At 38.1% G+C, this 17,573-nt stretch overlaps 1 protein-coding gene across 2 annotated transcripts in view; it reads left to right on the top strand.

Annotated features, from left to right (window-relative positions):
• The window catches only part of DNER (delta/notch like EGF repeat containing), a 126,482-nt gene extending 110,643 nt beyond the window's left edge, over positions 1–15,839 (top strand). Inside the window, exons 10-14 of one of the 2 annotated variants that reach the window (XM_086618511.1) lie at positions 321–434; positions 1,534–1,665; positions 5,029–5,031; positions 7,442–7,688; positions 15,728–15,839. In XM_086618511.1, coding sequence (XP_086474637.1) covers positions 321–434; positions 1,534–1,665; positions 5,029–5,031; positions 7,442–7,688; positions 15,728–15,839 — 608 coding nt within the window. The remainder of the gene's footprint in view (positions 1–320; positions 435–1,533; positions 1,666–5,028; positions 5,032–7,441; positions 7,689–15,727) is intronic. The other variant, XM_086618513.1, reaches the window with a different exon arrangement.
• The last annotated feature ends 1,734 nt before the right edge of the window (positions 15,840–17,573 follow it).

Here is a 17,573-nt window from a genome sequence, read left to right as displayed (position 1 = left end):
GTTAGATAGCTGATTAGATTATGCTTTATTATACCACTGGTTTTTCATAGACACTCCAGCAGTTCTTGTTAGCAGCAATTGCCCTATGTCTCTGATCCCAAAGACTCACTGGGTGGGAAGAGCACAGAAGAGGCATGTGTGTAAAAAGTTTAGCTACCATAAAATATATGGCTTTAGTCTTACAGCATTAGCCTGATAGGACAGGTTTGGAGGCTGCACACCATTGTGCTCATCCAGGTGAAGTTAAGTTACCACATGTACTGATTTTGTGCTGCCAGAATAGGTCATGTTAATGGCAATTACTAATTTTACCTTTTCAGGAAGGCACTGTGAATTATACAAAGATCCTTGTGTTAACATCAACTGTCAGAACGGCGGCACTTGTGACAGCGAAGGTCTAAATGCTACATGTATTTGTGCACCTGGATATACAGGCAAGTAATTTGCACGTTACACAGAACGTTGAGTTGTCAGTGTTCACTGTGTCCAAAAGAAGACAAATACCAAGTAAGACCATGTCTCTTCAAAGAAACAAATTAATTTGGACTTTGCTGAATTGCAATCAGTCTAGTGAGAATGAACATTTCTTGATATTACTTGCAACTGCTTTGAACCTTAAAAATTTTGTGGCAAAAAAAGCCTATTACTAAAGAGAATTCACTAACCTAACAGCCATTTAACAGGCCTTATGACCTTACTGCTTGAGATTAGATTGCATTTTAAAAATAACATTTTTAAGACTTCCAGGTAAGCCAGTATACTAATTGGACACTGTTGAAACCGGAAAATGTTTCAACATTGACCTTAGTTGCTGGGAACTGAAGAAACAACTTATTCTGTTACTTTAATGTGCAATTGCTAAAAGCCCTAAAGTGCTTGTTATGAATCAATTTGCACTTTCGGAGTGATGGTAAACAGCCTATTTAATTCTTTGGCCTTGTATTTAAACTGACATGATTAGTGTAATCCAAATATATGCTGTCAAGATAATTTACAACCTGATGCTCTGTTAGTTATATAAGGTAATACACAAAGTGATAGTAATAGATAAACCCATTCAGAGCTGTTTTGTAGATCAAATCATGCTTTTTGATCTGTGCTAATTAAAGGGCATTTTTCAAAAAGAACTAGCTTTCCATTGTACAGTGGCTGTTTCTCAGAGGCACTGATTACCTACATCATTGTATAGTACTTCAGAATATACATGATAATTGTTATACCACATTTGCTTGGGATGGAATTTATATTTAAAGAAATGTGACACACATAATCTGGGTGAGATCAGTTAAGTCATTTAGCCCTCAGACTTTGTTTTCACCTGGCTGAATGAGGATAGTATTTCCTTCTTCAAGGCTATGTGAGACTTATTTATTGAAACAGTTATAGAATACTTTTGATGCTCTGAGAATAAAGATGCTATTGAGCTATAAGGTGTTTGCAGCTAGGGAAAAATTAAATGACTGATAATGTACCTGCTACATGAGGCACCTGCTATATAGAAGTTTGTTTTGTTGTTTTCTTCTCCAATATAAGGTGAAGAATGTGAAATTGATGTAAATAACTGTGACAGCAACCCATGTCACCATGCTGGAACTTGCATAGATCAGCCTGGTGGTTACATCTGCCATTGTCCACATGGATGGGTCGGTGCGAACTGCGAAATACGTAAGTTTGTAGTTTTCTAGAAATGATACGTTATTACAAAGAAATTTGTATTTTTCTTTAAATACCCATCTGCACTAATACCCTGAATCATCTGTAAATTATCAAAATTATGTTAAATGTGTTTTATTTCAGGCCATAACGTTTCAAAAGTTACTATGAAAGTTAGAAAATTCAGATTCTGGGCACCTTACTTGGAGATGTGTTGGGCTAGATTGTCAGAGATGCTATCTCACAGCTGGGCACTTAGCAGTTTGCCTTTTAATTGCACTTGCACTTCAGAGCTTACTTTATGCTTACTTTGGGTAAAGTGTACTTCCATAGTGCTATCAACATGGTCCTAACAGACCTGTATTGACTTCTGAGCACCTGCAGTTCTAGTGAAGTTTCAGCAAAACAATTTGGAACTTACTTACCTAAGGAAATAAGTCCTGTGTAATTGCGCTGTGACTTGTGTGTGAAAGCCTTTACCAACTTTTTCAGGAATAGCATTCCAACCATAGCCCGATTTCCATCAAATTTATTAGAAAGGTAAAGGTCTCAAAAAAAGATATTTCCTAAGCACTTAGCAAGACTTAGAGAGGTTCCATTGGTGAGTCTAGTGAAGGAACAGCTTCAGTGTGATCACGCTCTTTAGTATAGAGAAAAACTTCAGTGTAAGTGCACCGTTATGGAACAGTAGAGAGTCCATGAGAGGAAGAAAGTACGAAGCCCAACTGTGGAAGAGTTAAAATGGAAATTAGGCTTCATTAGTTCTGCTGCTCACAGACCTGCTTTGTATTTCCCTAATGTCTTATTCTTGGGCTACAAATGTTGTCTTTACTAAGGAGTTTAGCTGTGTGTTTAACTGCTTGAATGCTGGGTACTGTGGTCACAGATCCCTTCAAGTCATTATACAGATACAGAAGTTCCTGTGAGGGGATTTACATCACTTAGCACAGCTAAGGTGATAGATTAAAAAATAAACAGAAGAAGGGATTCAGAAAGCTCCTATAGTACATTCATAAGAAAACAGCTACATAAAGGCTGAAATAAAAAATGTCTTCTGTATCTCATTTAAACAAGGAGCATATGAAGCTTCACTTTTTAACTCTTTTATTTAAACTTTACCTATACATACCGACTGCTTTTTATGTTGATTTCTATTCATGATGTTAGTCTTTATTTTAACTCAGAAGACAACTCTGTTCACATCTGGATTAACACAAAAGCTTCATCTTGACAGGTTTATGACCTTTTCTCCCTGTAATTGTTGGTTGTGAATTCGGTTTCAGTGCTTTCTGTTGAAAGCAAAGACTGCAGAAGAGCATTATTAGCTAGTCCAGAGATAGTGACAGCGCTGCCTTTTCATTGTGTCTGTGAATGGCACACATAGTTCTCTGTGAGGTACAGAACCATCATGATGTTGGATGCTATCTGTATGCCATGCTAAAAGATGCTCAGATGAGCTTTTACTGACAAGGCGGCTGTTAGTGATACCTGAAACATGCGTGTCCAAGTGGATCAGCAAGGCAGTGTAATTCTGCCTGCCTTAGCTAGTAAGTAGTGGACTGACAGACAGATAAGTTTAGTTCTTGGAGAAAGCAATAATCATCCTGGAAGCATACTTCCCGGAGTACCTCAATGTAGTAACAATTGTGTTTCTGTTATGTTATGGAATGAATAGATGCCAAAGGGAAACAGATGGGCTTGCATGCTTTCTGAGCCCTGCAGATGTGCTATATGATGTCAGTGATGCTTGTTCTGGAGTCCTCCTTTGACTGTCATGCTCAAGTCATTAAGAGTTTGGCTGTTTGCAGACACAGATACATAGTGAAATGCATATAAACACATGGGAAAATGTGAGAAGCAGAAAAGAGGGTGGAAGAAGCCTTTTCTGCTGTCCAACTACTTGATTATTCCTGCTTCACCCTGTGAGGGACACATACCTGTAAGCATTATATATGACAGATAGGTTCAAGTTTTCATCTGTTGTTGGTCAATATTAGCTCCTCTTGACCTCATTTGTAAGTGTACGAGAGAGAGTGGATAAAACTCTGCTTAAACTTTGCTCTCTTGAGTGAGGAAATTGTCTTTGCTTTGTGCATATTCCTCTACACATAGCTTCTGTTTATAGCTGAACTGCAGTGGCCTTGCCTGCTGCTCAGGAGCTTGGATTTTCTGCTCTTGTTACACGATTGCAAACTGTGTGAGTTAAAATGATGGGAAGAGGCAACAGCCCTTTGTTGATAGTGTTTTAAGCCTTTCACTGACTGATTAGTTCCTTTATCTTGTGACTGCTGTGACAGAAGGTAGGGAATTATCTGAGTGTTAACTGGCATTGATAACTCTGCAAGGCTGATTCTCAACCGAAAATATTAGACCTTTTCCTTCCATCTCAATACTTGGAGAATAAATAATATAGTATTTTTTATGGCAATTGTTCTCAATTGAAGAGGTTGAAATTACTGTGTTTTTTATCCACCAAATCAGGATAGCTAATAGAGTGTGTATATGTAAAAATAGTAATAATATAGGAGATATTAAAAAATGCAGTATAGAAAATTCTAGTTTGGATTGGTCTTGAAGGAATGAAAACAGTAAAAGAAAGATCTTTGCATAGTCATATAAAGATACATTTTGAAGAAAAATTAAGTTTAAAATTTGAGAGGTACCAATTGTTTCTTTAATGAGCTTAACATCAGCAAATGCCTGTTGTTGCCTTGCTATTAAAGTCACTTTGACACAGAATCAAAGTAAATGATGTGTTGTTGTGGGACACTATGACACTTCACAATAGTCAGATATAAGTATGGACGTGCAGCCTCTCTAACCAGTGCAGTGGCTTATACACCAAGCTGTGAAAGCTTTCCTAAAGAACTTGGATTTTACCAGGTATATAAAGGATTATGCAAATAGAGAGGGATTGAGCTTTGAAGAAATCGCTTTGCAGAAAGGATTTAAAGCATTTTGATCTGCAGATTTTTTCCTACAGAGCTATGTATCCGTGGGAAGATCTTTGCACTCACTGCGTATCCCTGAGCTAAGAGTTGACCAACTGATGTGAGTCCAATTCTGATCATCCATATGCAGCTCTTTTATAAACAGGTGCAGCACATCTGATCTCACTGGAGTTGAGTCAATGGTGCAGTGGATTTTTGTTTGCCTCTAAAGATTGAGTCTATTAGTAAACCTACTTCTATTCATCTTTCCATATCTCCTTGTCATATTAATCATATTTCAGCAATTTGTGCATAATGGTTTATAATGTCTTGGAAATTAAATTTAAACACTGCATACTGGCTTCCTTTTTATTGGACCATCACTCTGAATGCTAGAAACAGACATGACGAAGCCAGGCTTTAGACTTCTCAGGAGAGGCACAAGCTGGTGTTTAGGAGTCATTTGACTAAATGGATCGCAATTTATCTTTTGTGATTTTCTGTTACTAGCCATGAAGGAGGCTGTTGGTACTTAGTCTTTTTTTGTAGAACAACTCTGTGTTTACTATTAATAGTTCTTCATTTTTTCAGCAGCTGTTTTATCTGCTTGAAGTGACTAACCTAACAGGATTTCACAGTTATCATCTTGTCAAAACTGTATTCTTCAATTTTCAAGTGCTGCATATACAACAAACTAGACAGGAGATAGACGTGTTGCCTGCATGAACTATGGTATTTATTATATCATCTTATGATCCTTACCAGTGTTAGCAATTCCAATTAAATAGGATTAAATTGGTCTTAATTATAAAGAAGATATTTTTCCTTTCAAAATTAAATGTATTTGCATAAAAAGTTAATGGAGCATTCACTGTAAAAGTGCTCATATGAATTCTCTAATGCCTGCTGGTTATTTGTTAATATCATTACCTTTGCCACTTCTGTCATTATTAACATAGTTACCAAGGTAAGCCAAACTATGCGGTTACTTGAAAATTATCATTATGAAGTATTTGTAGTACAGACTGTGTGGTGCACATTGAAATCTAATTCTTAATTAATTTTAGGAACATTACTATGAGAACTGAGAATACTGTGATTTTGAGCTGTCGCATGTTCTTTCTAATCTTTGGAGTATAAGATGTTAATCTTCATATTTTTATCTGGCGAGGAAGAAAGGAGGAAATTTCTCTCATCCTTATCATCCAGAGATGGAAGACATGGAGACTAAATCGGAACTGTCTTGCCATATATCTGTGCACATTAGATCTGAATTTGGCCTAATCTGACAGCCTGACAGAACTCACCGTGTGTGATGAGTGTGCTGCAGAACAGAAATAGAAACCCATCCCAAAGTGCATAGAGCACAGCTGTATTCTCTCCCTCATATCCCGACTCATCAAACTGCAGTAACAGCACTTTAGAAACATTAAATCACTGAATGATTCAGGCTAATCAAAACTCTACTGATCTCTGGAGATGATACACAAACAAGCAGATTTGTAAACTCAGCTCACATTTGCAGACAAAAAATCTGAGCAAGCCCAAGCTCTGAGATGCTCCAGGACAACCTTTACTACTCTAAATAAAGAGCACCCATTTCTTCAAACTCTGCCCAGGTGAATCCCACATGTTACAGCTTCAGTCTTTCTCCCTACCTTCCTCTAAAATGGATTCCCCCTTTACTTATACATTCCCTTGTATTTCTACCACAGATGGAGATTATATCTACAGATGCCACTAAACTTGTGATTTCAGCTCAGGTGCTTGAATCAGTCACCTGCCATCATCAACATCCTCCAGAGGTGGCTTCTAAGAATATCTTAAATTCCGAAAGCATATGCTTGATAGCCCTGTTCCCAGACTGTTTGTGACTCAGTAAAGGGAGTTTCTAAAACAGTGCAAAGCAGAAGTCCATTTGAAAAAGGAAGAGTCGTGCTAGAAATAACTTTTGCAGAGTGTCAGATTTCTGTAGTCAGAATGATTCAAGTCTATTCCTGACTTGAAATAATTTATGATATCATAGGCTTAAAAGACTGCCAAAAATGAACCCTAGAGGGAAGTACAGGTTAATTAGAAATACTCTGACGCATGCTAGAGAAAAACAGATCTGAGAACACAGGCAATTGATAGACAGTCTGTTTGGCATTGATAGACAATAGTTTGGGCATCAAGAATATTTATAAAGAAAGTCTGGAATACATAAATATAAGAAGCCTCTTCCAGATTGGCTTGGCTTTAAGGTCTACTTTGAGACACCTCAGGGAATTATGCTTGAGAGAAGACTTTAGTGGTCTCAGTACTGTAGCACCTTATGAGATGCCCTTTTTGTCCTTGAAATGCTTGTTTTGAAGTCTCTGCAGTCTGGTGGAGATAGGCCTGTGTTTCAAATTAAAAAACAAGCATGTTTAATACATATTAAATCACACGTTTTAGTAGAAGGGTTCTCTGACTATTAGAACAAAATGCATAGAGAATTGGTGGAATACTAGAAGCTTTTACATAAAACCTGCCTGTCTTTAGACAACATATAGTATAGTATAATATAATGCAAGAATAACTACATCACTTTCCATGACTTGGGTTACACAGGAGATCAAACTAGGTAAGTGTTCCTGTACCACCTTAAAAATCTACAAAAAAGATAGACGAAGAATCGAGATGGTGCTATTCGAATTTGTTGCATGTTAGGCATGGTGACATATCCATAATGGAGCCTGGGAAGGTTCAAATTACATATCCCCCTGGCTTCAAAAGTCTCCACAGAAATACTGAAAGTGAATACCATAAAGTAATTGTATTCAGCAGGAAGAATATAAAATCCTAATTAATAATAACCTTTTATTTCTTATTGGCAGATCTGCAGTGGAAGTCTGGGCATATGGCAGAGAGTCTAACAAATATGCCTCGTCACTCTCTCTACATCATAATTGGGGCTCTCTGCGTAGCATTTGTCCTGATGCTGATCATTCTGATTGTGGGAATATGTCGCATCAGCCGCATTGAATATCAAGGCTCTTCCAGGCCAGCCTATGAGGAATTTTACAACTGTAGAAGCATTGACAGTGAATTCAGTAGTGCGATTGCTTCTATCCGACATGCCAGGTTTGTTCTGGGGATGGCAATTTAAAAGAAATCTGTTACGATATGTAATTTCAGTCCATGCGTAGTGCATCTAACTGCTGCTGGCAGAGAATAAACTGCTTTGCTGTGAAAAGACAGGGTCACCGGCATTGCTCGCTGTTCTTTTTTGATTCCTATTCTGTTCTCATCTAAAGTGAGATAATCCAGCACAACTCCTTGAAAATAGAGGGGGTTCTTCAGAATTTATTTGGTGTAACTGGTGAAGAGGGACAGATACAGAGTTCTTAGCCTGTAAGATCTTCTGTTTGGGATGTATATACTCTTTAACTGATACATACAAGTAATTTGATTAAATAGCAAAGGCACGTTTATTTTTGTAACTAATTTTCCAGATTATTTAGTGAGATTCTCTTCAAATCTTCATTTTTGTGCTCCTGTTTGCCTCAACATTATGATCTTTCTTACTTGCTTTCCTAGAGATAGTGATTTTTTTTTTGACTTAATTTTAATGGAGCACTCGCAAGCCAGGGCACTCGGTGTCAGAATAATACAAAAGCAGGGCTGGAAGGGATTCAAGAGCTCAAGTGTAAGCCATTGCATCGATACTGCATTAACTGTACCTAGCTCCCTGACAATAGTTGTGTTTAAAAACCTCCAAAGGAGTTCAATAGAGTTAGAAAGAGCTTTCCTAAATCCAACCTAGATTCTCTTTGTTATGAATTAGGCCACTTCTTTATTACTGCTCTTCAGGTTGTCATGCAGAATAATTTATCATTGTTCCCTTTATAGTAATCATGTACATCAGGTGTCATGTTTGTCCTCTCCCTTTCTTTATAATAAAAACAAACAAAGCAAACCAACCTTTTTCTTCCTTAGACTGAACTAACCCATTCTTTCAGTATCTCCTCCTGAATCATGTCAGCTTCTTTATTGTTTCCCTGGGAATCACTACAGATTGTTTTTCTCTTTTTTTGAAGGATGATCCTCAAAATTGGAAATAGTTACCCAGCTGAAGGTTTACCTGTACCAAATGAATTGACTAATCACATCCTGTATCTTATTTATGGCATTCCTGTTCATACCTTTGAAAATGAAACCTGCTTACTTTTTTTTTTTTGTAATTTGCATTACAGTAGTGACTGATCATTTGATTTTGTGACCTGTTAAACCTTTTTCTCACCCAAGATCCTTTGTGCCATTTTGTTTCTTAGCCAGTATTGTTTCTTCTGTATTTGACATCTGTCTTAATAAGGTAGAACTTTCATTTGTGTTGTTTCTTTTTACCATTTCTTCAACTTGTGAAGATGACTTCAAATTCCAACAGCAGTGTTTATATATGTTCCCATTTAAATGCTTTTAAATGAATGGAGAGAGCCAAGTTCCTGTGCATTGTCATGGAGAAATGCATGCATATTGGTTGGTGATTGCTGGTAATTCGTTTTCGGAATACCTCAGTTCTGTTTCAATGCAAACTAAATATGTTAATTTGTACCACTGCTGAAGTCATCAAAGTTATCTGAAATGGATGAGGAGTTCCCACAGACTCAGTTAATCACATCTCAGCTTTGGGCGGTAGCTCTTTAAACTGTTCCAACCAGATTTACAAGAAAACATTTGTTCATTGTCAAAATATATTAGTCAGTAAATATTTTAAAAAGAAAGATGTGTACAGTTGATTTAGCATAGCAATAAAATCCATGTTCTTTTAAGTCTTCCCTTGAAGTCTCCTTTGCCACTTAGCCTTACAAGTCTTCCAGCAGGAGCTCAGCATTTCCACACCATACACACCTTGAGATCTCCTTTTTCCTTTAGTAGTGTATTGGGAGAGGAGGGAGTTGCTTTATGGCCCATAAAAAGCATTACAGTTTTTTATTATTTGGCCTTCTGAACGTCTACTGTTATGTGCTACACATCTCCAAGGGTGGAGAGCAAGGTGCAAAATGATACAGTTAATCTTTCAAATTAAACACCTCTCTCCTACTACTGTAGCAGTGATGAATGTGTCAATCCTGTTCAGTTACTACTCGCTGAAGTGCTCCTTTGCATTTCCCCAAGGACTGGAAATGGTCTGCTGAGGAACCATGTGAAATACTTGGGGTTTCTTACTTATTTCTTAAAGCAAATTTGACAGTTTTCCATCTAAGGGTACCAAGGAAATGTATACCAGCAAGGCATCTGCATTTTAAATCTGCATTTTCCCTGCCTTTTGCAGTGTCACTGGCAGGTAATGGTAACGGTAAAAGATTTCCTGTGTAAAACCTTTCGAATTTAAATAGCACCTACCAGTGCTATTTAACATCTTTGTTGGAGACATGGACAGTGGGATCACGTGCACCCTCAGCAAGTTTGCACATGACACCAAGCTGTGTGGTGTTGTGGACACACTGGAGGGAAGGAATGCCATCCAGAGGAACCTTGACAGGCTGGAGAGGTGGGCCTGTGAGAACCTCATAAAGTTCAACAAGGCCAAGTGCAAGGTACTGCATGTGGGTTGGGGCAATCCCAAGCACAAGTACAGGCTGGGCGGAGAATGGATTGAGTGAAGCCCTGAGGAAAAGGACTTGGGAGTGCTGGTGGATGAGAAGCTCAACATAAGCCGGCAATGTGCACTGGCAGCTCAGAAAGCCAGCCGTATCCTGGGCTGTATCAAAAGGAGCGTGGCCAGCAGGTCGAGGGAAGTGATTCTGCCCCTCTACTCAGCTCTCGTGAGACCCCACCTGGAATACTGTGTTCAGCTCTGGAGTCCCCAACACAAGAAGGACATAGAGCTACTGGAACGAGTCCGGAGGAGGGCCACGAAGATGATCCAAGGGCTGGAGCACCTCTGCTATGAAGACAGGCTGAGAGAGTTTGGGCTGTTCAGCCTGGAGAAGAGAAGGCTCTGGGGTGATCTTATAGCAGCTTTCCAGTACCTAAAGGGGGCCTACAGGAAAACTGGAGAGGGACTTTTTACAAGGGCGTGTAGTGATAGGACAAGGGGCAATGGATTTAAACTGAAGGAGGGGAGATTTAGATTAGATATAAGGAAGAAATTTTTCACATTGAGGGTGGTGAGGCAATGGAACAGGTTGCCCGGGGAAGTTGTGGATGCCCCATCCCTGGAAGTGTTCAAGGCCAGGTTGGATGAGGCTTTGGGCAACCTGGTGTAGTGGAGGATTTCTCTGCCCGTGGCAGGGGGGTTGGAACTAGATGATCTTTAAGGTCCCTTCCAACCCTAACCATTCTGTGATTCGACGATTCTATGAATCTTGGAAGCGGGGCTGCTTCAGGTCTTTATTGCTACTGTCTGAATTACTCCGACTGAATCTCTGTTTATTACTGAAGGCAGAAGATCAGGAAAAGAAGTTTGCATCAGGGTTAAATAGCCTCCAAAGAAGTTCTTAGACTGGGATATATTAATGATTATTTTTCAGACCCATATTATGCAGTTAAAAATCACGTTATTGGAACCTATCAATAAAAGGTTTTCCTATCTTGGGAAACGTGTTTCTACTTAATGCAAATGAAAATAAATGGTTTAATTCCAAATAATTCTTTGTGCCTCTCAGATAATCAATGCCTTATAAAAATCCAAGGGAGAGCTGCCAAGTCAAGTAATTCACAGAGGTTTAGTGTGAAAATTACTTTGTTTATTTTGGTTGCAGGAAGCTATAAACTACTGGTTTGGTCATTTCAATCCTGGAAAAGGAGCACAACTTTTATACTTATTTTTGCATTTTAAATCTGCATATTAAAAATACCAAGGCCTGAATTTTCAGAATTACTGTATTGAAGAAACCTACTTTCAAATAGTAGATTCTTAGCATGTTGTGAAAATCATTCCATTTCCCAGTTAGATACTTAAACTTATTAGTAATTTTGGAGAACGGAGGCCTAAGGAAAAGTGAGTAGATTATTTTCTTTAAATGTAAGGTTTATGTTAAAGTCAGTAGGTGTCCAGGGAGTGTGGATGCCTGTTGCATATTCAGTAAATTATTTTAAAATTACTTGTTCATGTTTCTCAGCAGGTCTATTGATCTTTTTTTTTCTGTAATTTGATCTTTGCTAATCAAGGTACTTGCTGTAAGAGAAAACGAATGTGCTCAAGGATCATTACTAATAAATGTCTACTTCTAGGGGATGTTCTTAGGATTAGTGGATCAGAACTAAATAGTTTTCTAACAAGGTGAAGCACAGCTCTCTTTAGTATTCATTATGCAGAAAGCAGATAAATACTCCTTTTATGTTAAATCTTATACATTTTAAAGCCAGAAGAGAACATTGTGAAGAAATAGTTAACCACTGACTACTGCAGCCGTAAGACTTCATTGAATTGGACCCAGGCTGTGTTGTTGAAATGATCTGGATTGTTCATTTTACAAAAACATCCACACTGAATTCATAAAATATCTGCTTATGGAGACTGTAAACTTTTCGTGTGTCTAGATGTCATTAGCAGTAGACTTCATGCACTACTTACAGTGTAGTGTCTTTTAATTTTAACTTTCATGTGCTGACTCTTGTTCTGTCTATGTGTGGGTTGAAGAGTCTGGTTCATCAGACTCTGATTAAGTCATCTTGTCACAGTCGAGTAAGCTTCTCTCCACTGCACATTCTCCACGTTCCTGTGTTTGAGTTGACTACATTAGACTGTAATGTCCTGAGCTTCTTGAATGTGATGAGCCTCAGCACGTGCATGTTTCTTACCATTTCCTGACATAGGTTGCAGTGACGAGTTTCAGTGAGCTACCTCTTTGTGAAAGTATGATCACATGCACAAGTACTCTGGTCTCTACAGTACATGCCAATTGCTTGGTCCACTGCCAGAGTCTCAACTTGGTGGGAACTCTAGGATTATAGTTCAATTATACTAAGGAACACAACTTACCACTTGTGTACATGGCCTTTTCTCTGAATAATACAGAAGAAATGGTTCTTCTCATTATTCTCCTCCTGTGGAGGCAAAAATAATCACTTCCTGTGGATATGCCTTCCCCCCCCCCAATTATAGTGTCTCTCTTTTCCTTCTGTTGTTTAAACTTTATTTGTGGACTTCTTATACCAGTTGCTGGTTTTGAATAAAGTAGCAAAATGTGGTTTCTTTATTCTGCTTCTGCGGAAACTCTGAACTCCAGCCTATCCCACAGAAGTTGGAGCATACTGTTGCACAGGATTCAGCTGTCCAGTGTTCTCAAAAGTCTTCTACTTGAATGGAATTGTTGAGGTTAATGACTGTGTATGGTTAGCCATCTTCAGAAATGTCCTTCTAAGGAAGGGGAAGGGTATGGCATCTAATCATTATTAGCCAGCTGGACTCAGTTGAATATAATGAACTAATTAACTAATCAACTCAAGGTACCGATCCTGCCTACAAGAGGCAGGCCATTTCCTCCTGGCTGTGGAAGATGCAACAGCGTCCTTGGTGCCGCAGCCCAGGCTAGTGAGCAACAGAGGGGCAACTCCATTCCACATCTGAAATAGAATTTGGAGTCTCTCTCAAAAGCATATACAGACATGTATGGATTTGCCTGTGACAAGAAGAATTCCTCCTTAATATATACTGTCCCCAAAATTGTCATGGAACCCTTGGTCTCTCTTTGTCAAGTTACACAGGTTACTCCTATTGAATGTTTCATTCAAAAATATATTTTCTAATTCTCATGTCATTTACCTACCTTTGTGATGATCCCTATACCACTGGTAAGTATCTCTGATATACATGTTGGAACGCTATCATCACTTATGAAAGCACACATCGATGCTGAAGGTAGAAGCCACAGATGTTCCCTAGTCCTACTGATAAACTCTCTTTATGGATCCAAGCACCTTATTATTCCTCAGACACAGTATGGCATTAAAGCTAATGTTAAACTGATTATCCATCATGTCCCTCCAGTCTTTTTCCAGACTCAGCACTTCTCAGGATTGAGATTTCTCCACCTGGTATAGTCTTTGTTAGATCAATAAACTTGTATTTGGTTGCACTGGAAGAAATCTTTTTTTCATTTGTTTGTATGTGCTTTTGTTGTAAGCAGCCTATTAATTGATCCAGTACACTCTGTAGCAGGGACCTCTGTCTTTTCACTATTTATTACCCCTTGAATCATTGTCTCTTGCAGATTGTATTGGCAACTGTTTTATGTTTTCTTTTATGTCATCAATTAAACAATAAAATAGCACAAGATCCTGGTGCAATCCTGCTAGATACACACCCATTCAACTAAAATTTCCCATTTAACAGTCCTGTTTTGAGGCCTCCGAGGTTTGTGTTAACTCTGTTTAGTGTTACGAGCAGGCACTGGCTTCTGCACCCTCTGATCAAAGCAGTGTGGTGTACCAGCTAGACGGCTCAGCCAGGCCACAAACAACTACCACATGTGCTGTGGTCTTTTCTCAGCATTTTCTAATTAGGGGAACATGTCAACCCTGACCTACACAAGAGAACAGATTTTGTACTGTTTCACCGTGTGCAACAAGCCACATATCCTCTACCTGTCAGAAAGGGCAGAATTTGACTTAGATTACTGGAGAATGTTCATCATCATTTGTAATTGTGAAAAAGCTCTATTTCCTTTGAACCCCTAAGTGTGATTGAGAAAAAGGGTGAATTCAGAATTCATTGCTGCCGCTGATTTAGTAAGATGCCCTGACTTGATTCTTTCATTTGATTCTTGCAATTTTATCTCATTTACAGAAAATCAGGTTTATCCATCAGGGAGCTGATGAGCGAACGTGGCCTGTCTGTATTTATCAAAATAAACTATAGAAAAAAGACATTTGTGCATGGAAATGTGTCTAGTGTGGCCTATCGACAGCTGAAGTACTTTGAAAAATGAAAATTCCACCATATAGGTCATAATTCTTCCAGCCATTTTAGTTTTGTCAGCAATTCTAGATCACTGAAAACAGCCAAGAATTAAATTGGAACAGTCAAGAAGTTGCATAAAAATCTTGGAAGAAAATCAAGTTAATTTGGGTCCAAATATTATCCTCAAAATCTGAATTTTCTAAATCTCACCTTCCAGTGTGCACAGCTTAAATTAATGTAGACTTAATATGGTACATAAAAAGAGATTAAAAAATCATTTGTGTGGATCACTACACAAATAAGTTGTCTTTCTGTTTCTGTGTTAATATTTTCTCTGCATCAGGTCCATAAGGAAAGCAGACTTGACCTTTTTTTGCCTCATTTTCCCATAATCATTTTTGTTATTTAAAGTTCCTATAACTGTATTCAGACCACTTTAGTCATTCTTCCACTTTCAAGTTGCATTTTTAGCAGTATTTTTGTAATGATCAGAAGGGTGATAGATGGTCTATACAGTGCAAAGGCACCTGAAGGAGCTCTGGATATGCCAGCACTGGGGCTGCGAGGAGGCCTGGTTCTTGGCAGTGATGATTGCCCAGGAGGCACACTGTTGATGCGATTCTGCTCCTTGTGAACCTTTGCTGGATTAGTGTGTTCAAGCGGCATTGCAACTGCCATTAATTTTGTCAGTGTTGCAAATAGCGTGCAGCACGTTGGTAATTTAAACGTGCTTCTCAAGTGGATGTCAGGTGAACAAAGACTTCAAGTTCATTTTTTAAATGCTTTATCCACAGCTTGCAACTCAATTCAGTGCACAACTCTGGCATTTCCAAATGCAAATGTGACATGGTTGTTTGTTGTTTATTTTTTTGTAAATATACATGACCTGACCTTAATGTTGGTTGTTAGAGCAGGCTCTAAAACAAAATTCTGGCCTCACTTAAACTGTATCAGTTTTACTGTCACCTTCCACAGTCTTCCCATGTTCTGATACTCATTTTGCAGTTGCGCAGCAGAACTCCTGTAGCCTTTGATATGGAATCTGTTTTCTTGTTTGCAAGAAGATTTTTTGTATTTTTTAATTTGATGCATATATTTCAAAAGTCACAGTTCAGATATTTAGACTTCCGTACTTCTGGCATGTTGCAATACAATTTAGAATTTATCTAGGCTCTCTGGGTTTATTTCTGACTGCATACCATAGCTCAGCGAGTTGTTGCTGTTAGCTCATTTATACTTCTGTTTGTCACCAAAAGCTTTCTTTTGTTTCCAGGTTTGGCAAGAAATCTCGACCTGCAATGTATGATGCAACTCCCATTGCTTATGAAGATTACAGCCCAGATGACAAACCTTTGGTTACACTGATTAAGACAAAAGATTTGTAATCTAGTGTATCTTTTTTGGATTATTTTTCAAAAGGATGGGCTACTAACCTAATTTAAATATTTTTAAGAAGAAAGCATAAGTAATTTAAACCATTAGATGCTTCAGAATTTTCTGTAGAATATTTAAGAACCAATTTTCTGCAGCTTTTAGTTTGGAAAAATATTTTAAAACAAAATTTGTGAACTTCATAAGTTACATTTTAATGTACCTTGAGCTCTAGAAACTATAAGCTTATGATAGTGTGTGCTTTTTTCTTGGTAGACACTATTACTAAACCCAGATGAGTTTCTTGTGGTTGTTACAGAACAGAAAACAGTAATTAATGAGGAGTTCTTTATGACATGTCAGTGCCAGCTTTCTCAGTAGAGGTAGGAAAAATGTGAAGCATAATATGATATATAATATATCCATTAATTAAAAAAGTCTAAAATGTTTGTGTTGTGAAAAAGAAACTAGTAAAAATTATTATTCCTAATCTGAATGAATTAGCTTTTGCCTTATTCCATGCATGGATAGATAACCTATTTCTCCATTATTTCCTGAAAGTTGCTGAAACATACTCTTGAGTTGATGTTTGACATTTTTGTAATAGTATTCAGGCTAGGCCTTGTATAATAATTAAAGTGCCTCTTGAGGCAAAGTAAGGGCACGATCCTTTAAACATTGAAATCAATGTGAGAACTTCCATTGGCTTCAGTGGGCATGGGATTGGATCCTATAATTGGACTGAATCTATATTTTTCTTTAAAGGTTAAAGTTTTTTATATTGTGAGTAAACTAAGCATATGATTTGAGTTTGTTTCCTAAAGGTTGTTGATGTACAGTATTGGTTCATGAAATGTGTATTTCTCATAGTGCTTCTTATTTAGGATCAGTATGGGGTTTTTGTGGCTGTATTTGATTGCTTATGGGCTTCTTAAAATTCTTGCTTATTTCAGAAAATATTGAATAAATGTTATCAAGTGAAGATTGCAGCCGTTTCTTTGTTTTTCTTTATTTGAAAGTGCAGTGTTGTCTTTAAATTTGAAAGGACATGAGCATATAATGTGCTATAAACAATGCTGAAAGAAGATATTCCAGCTGTTAATTTGAAAAGGGAAAAATGGGCTTTATTATCAAGGTAATCTCTCAAAAGTGAGACAAATACAGCACCAGAGTACAGATGCAGTCTTGTAGTCCAGGCCATATGCACCACAACCTGTTCCTGAGCAGATCTGACTGCAAATATGAGCTCTAAGTTATAGTAAGAGTAAGGGTTTGTCACAGAACAACCTGTTTACGTGGGTAGGCTTGATGTGACTTTGTGTTTCTAAGAGGCCTGCCATTGAGGAAGCCAAGACTGCACGGTGCAGAGGCAAATTGCTGTAGCTACCTATAGATCCTGCTGCGTGGTGCTGTGCTAGGTGCCATCAGTACTCCTATATTACAGGCTGATAAGCGCTTAAAGGGCTAAGCTCTGGTCGACCTCTTAATGTTGGGCAATCTTGGAATCATTCTATTTTACAGAAGTAACATTTCCAGATAGAAAAAAGATGTCACAAAGAACTTTGATCATCTGTGTGAGGACAGCTGTTGTCTCAGGGAGTCCTTCCCTTTCCTTGCAACTGCTGACATCTCCATATCTCAGAGCAGCCACTAAAGAAAAATGTAATTAAGACTTGTGAAGAAGAAAAAGCTGCCACTGGTTTTACTGTCTTGTTTAGGTGGGCAGAGTGCATCTGGTATGTTACTTT

The sequence above is a fragment of the Tauraco erythrolophus genome, chromosome 11 (assembly GCF_009769465.1).
Source record: "Tauraco erythrolophus isolate bTauEry1 chromosome 11, bTauEry1.pri, whole genome shotgun sequence".
Taxonomy (NCBI): domain Eukaryota; kingdom Metazoa; phylum Chordata; class Aves; order Musophagiformes; family Musophagidae; genus Tauraco; species Tauraco erythrolophus.
Note: the sequence above shows the minus strand (reverse complement) of the source record. Positions and strands in the feature narration are given on the sequence as shown.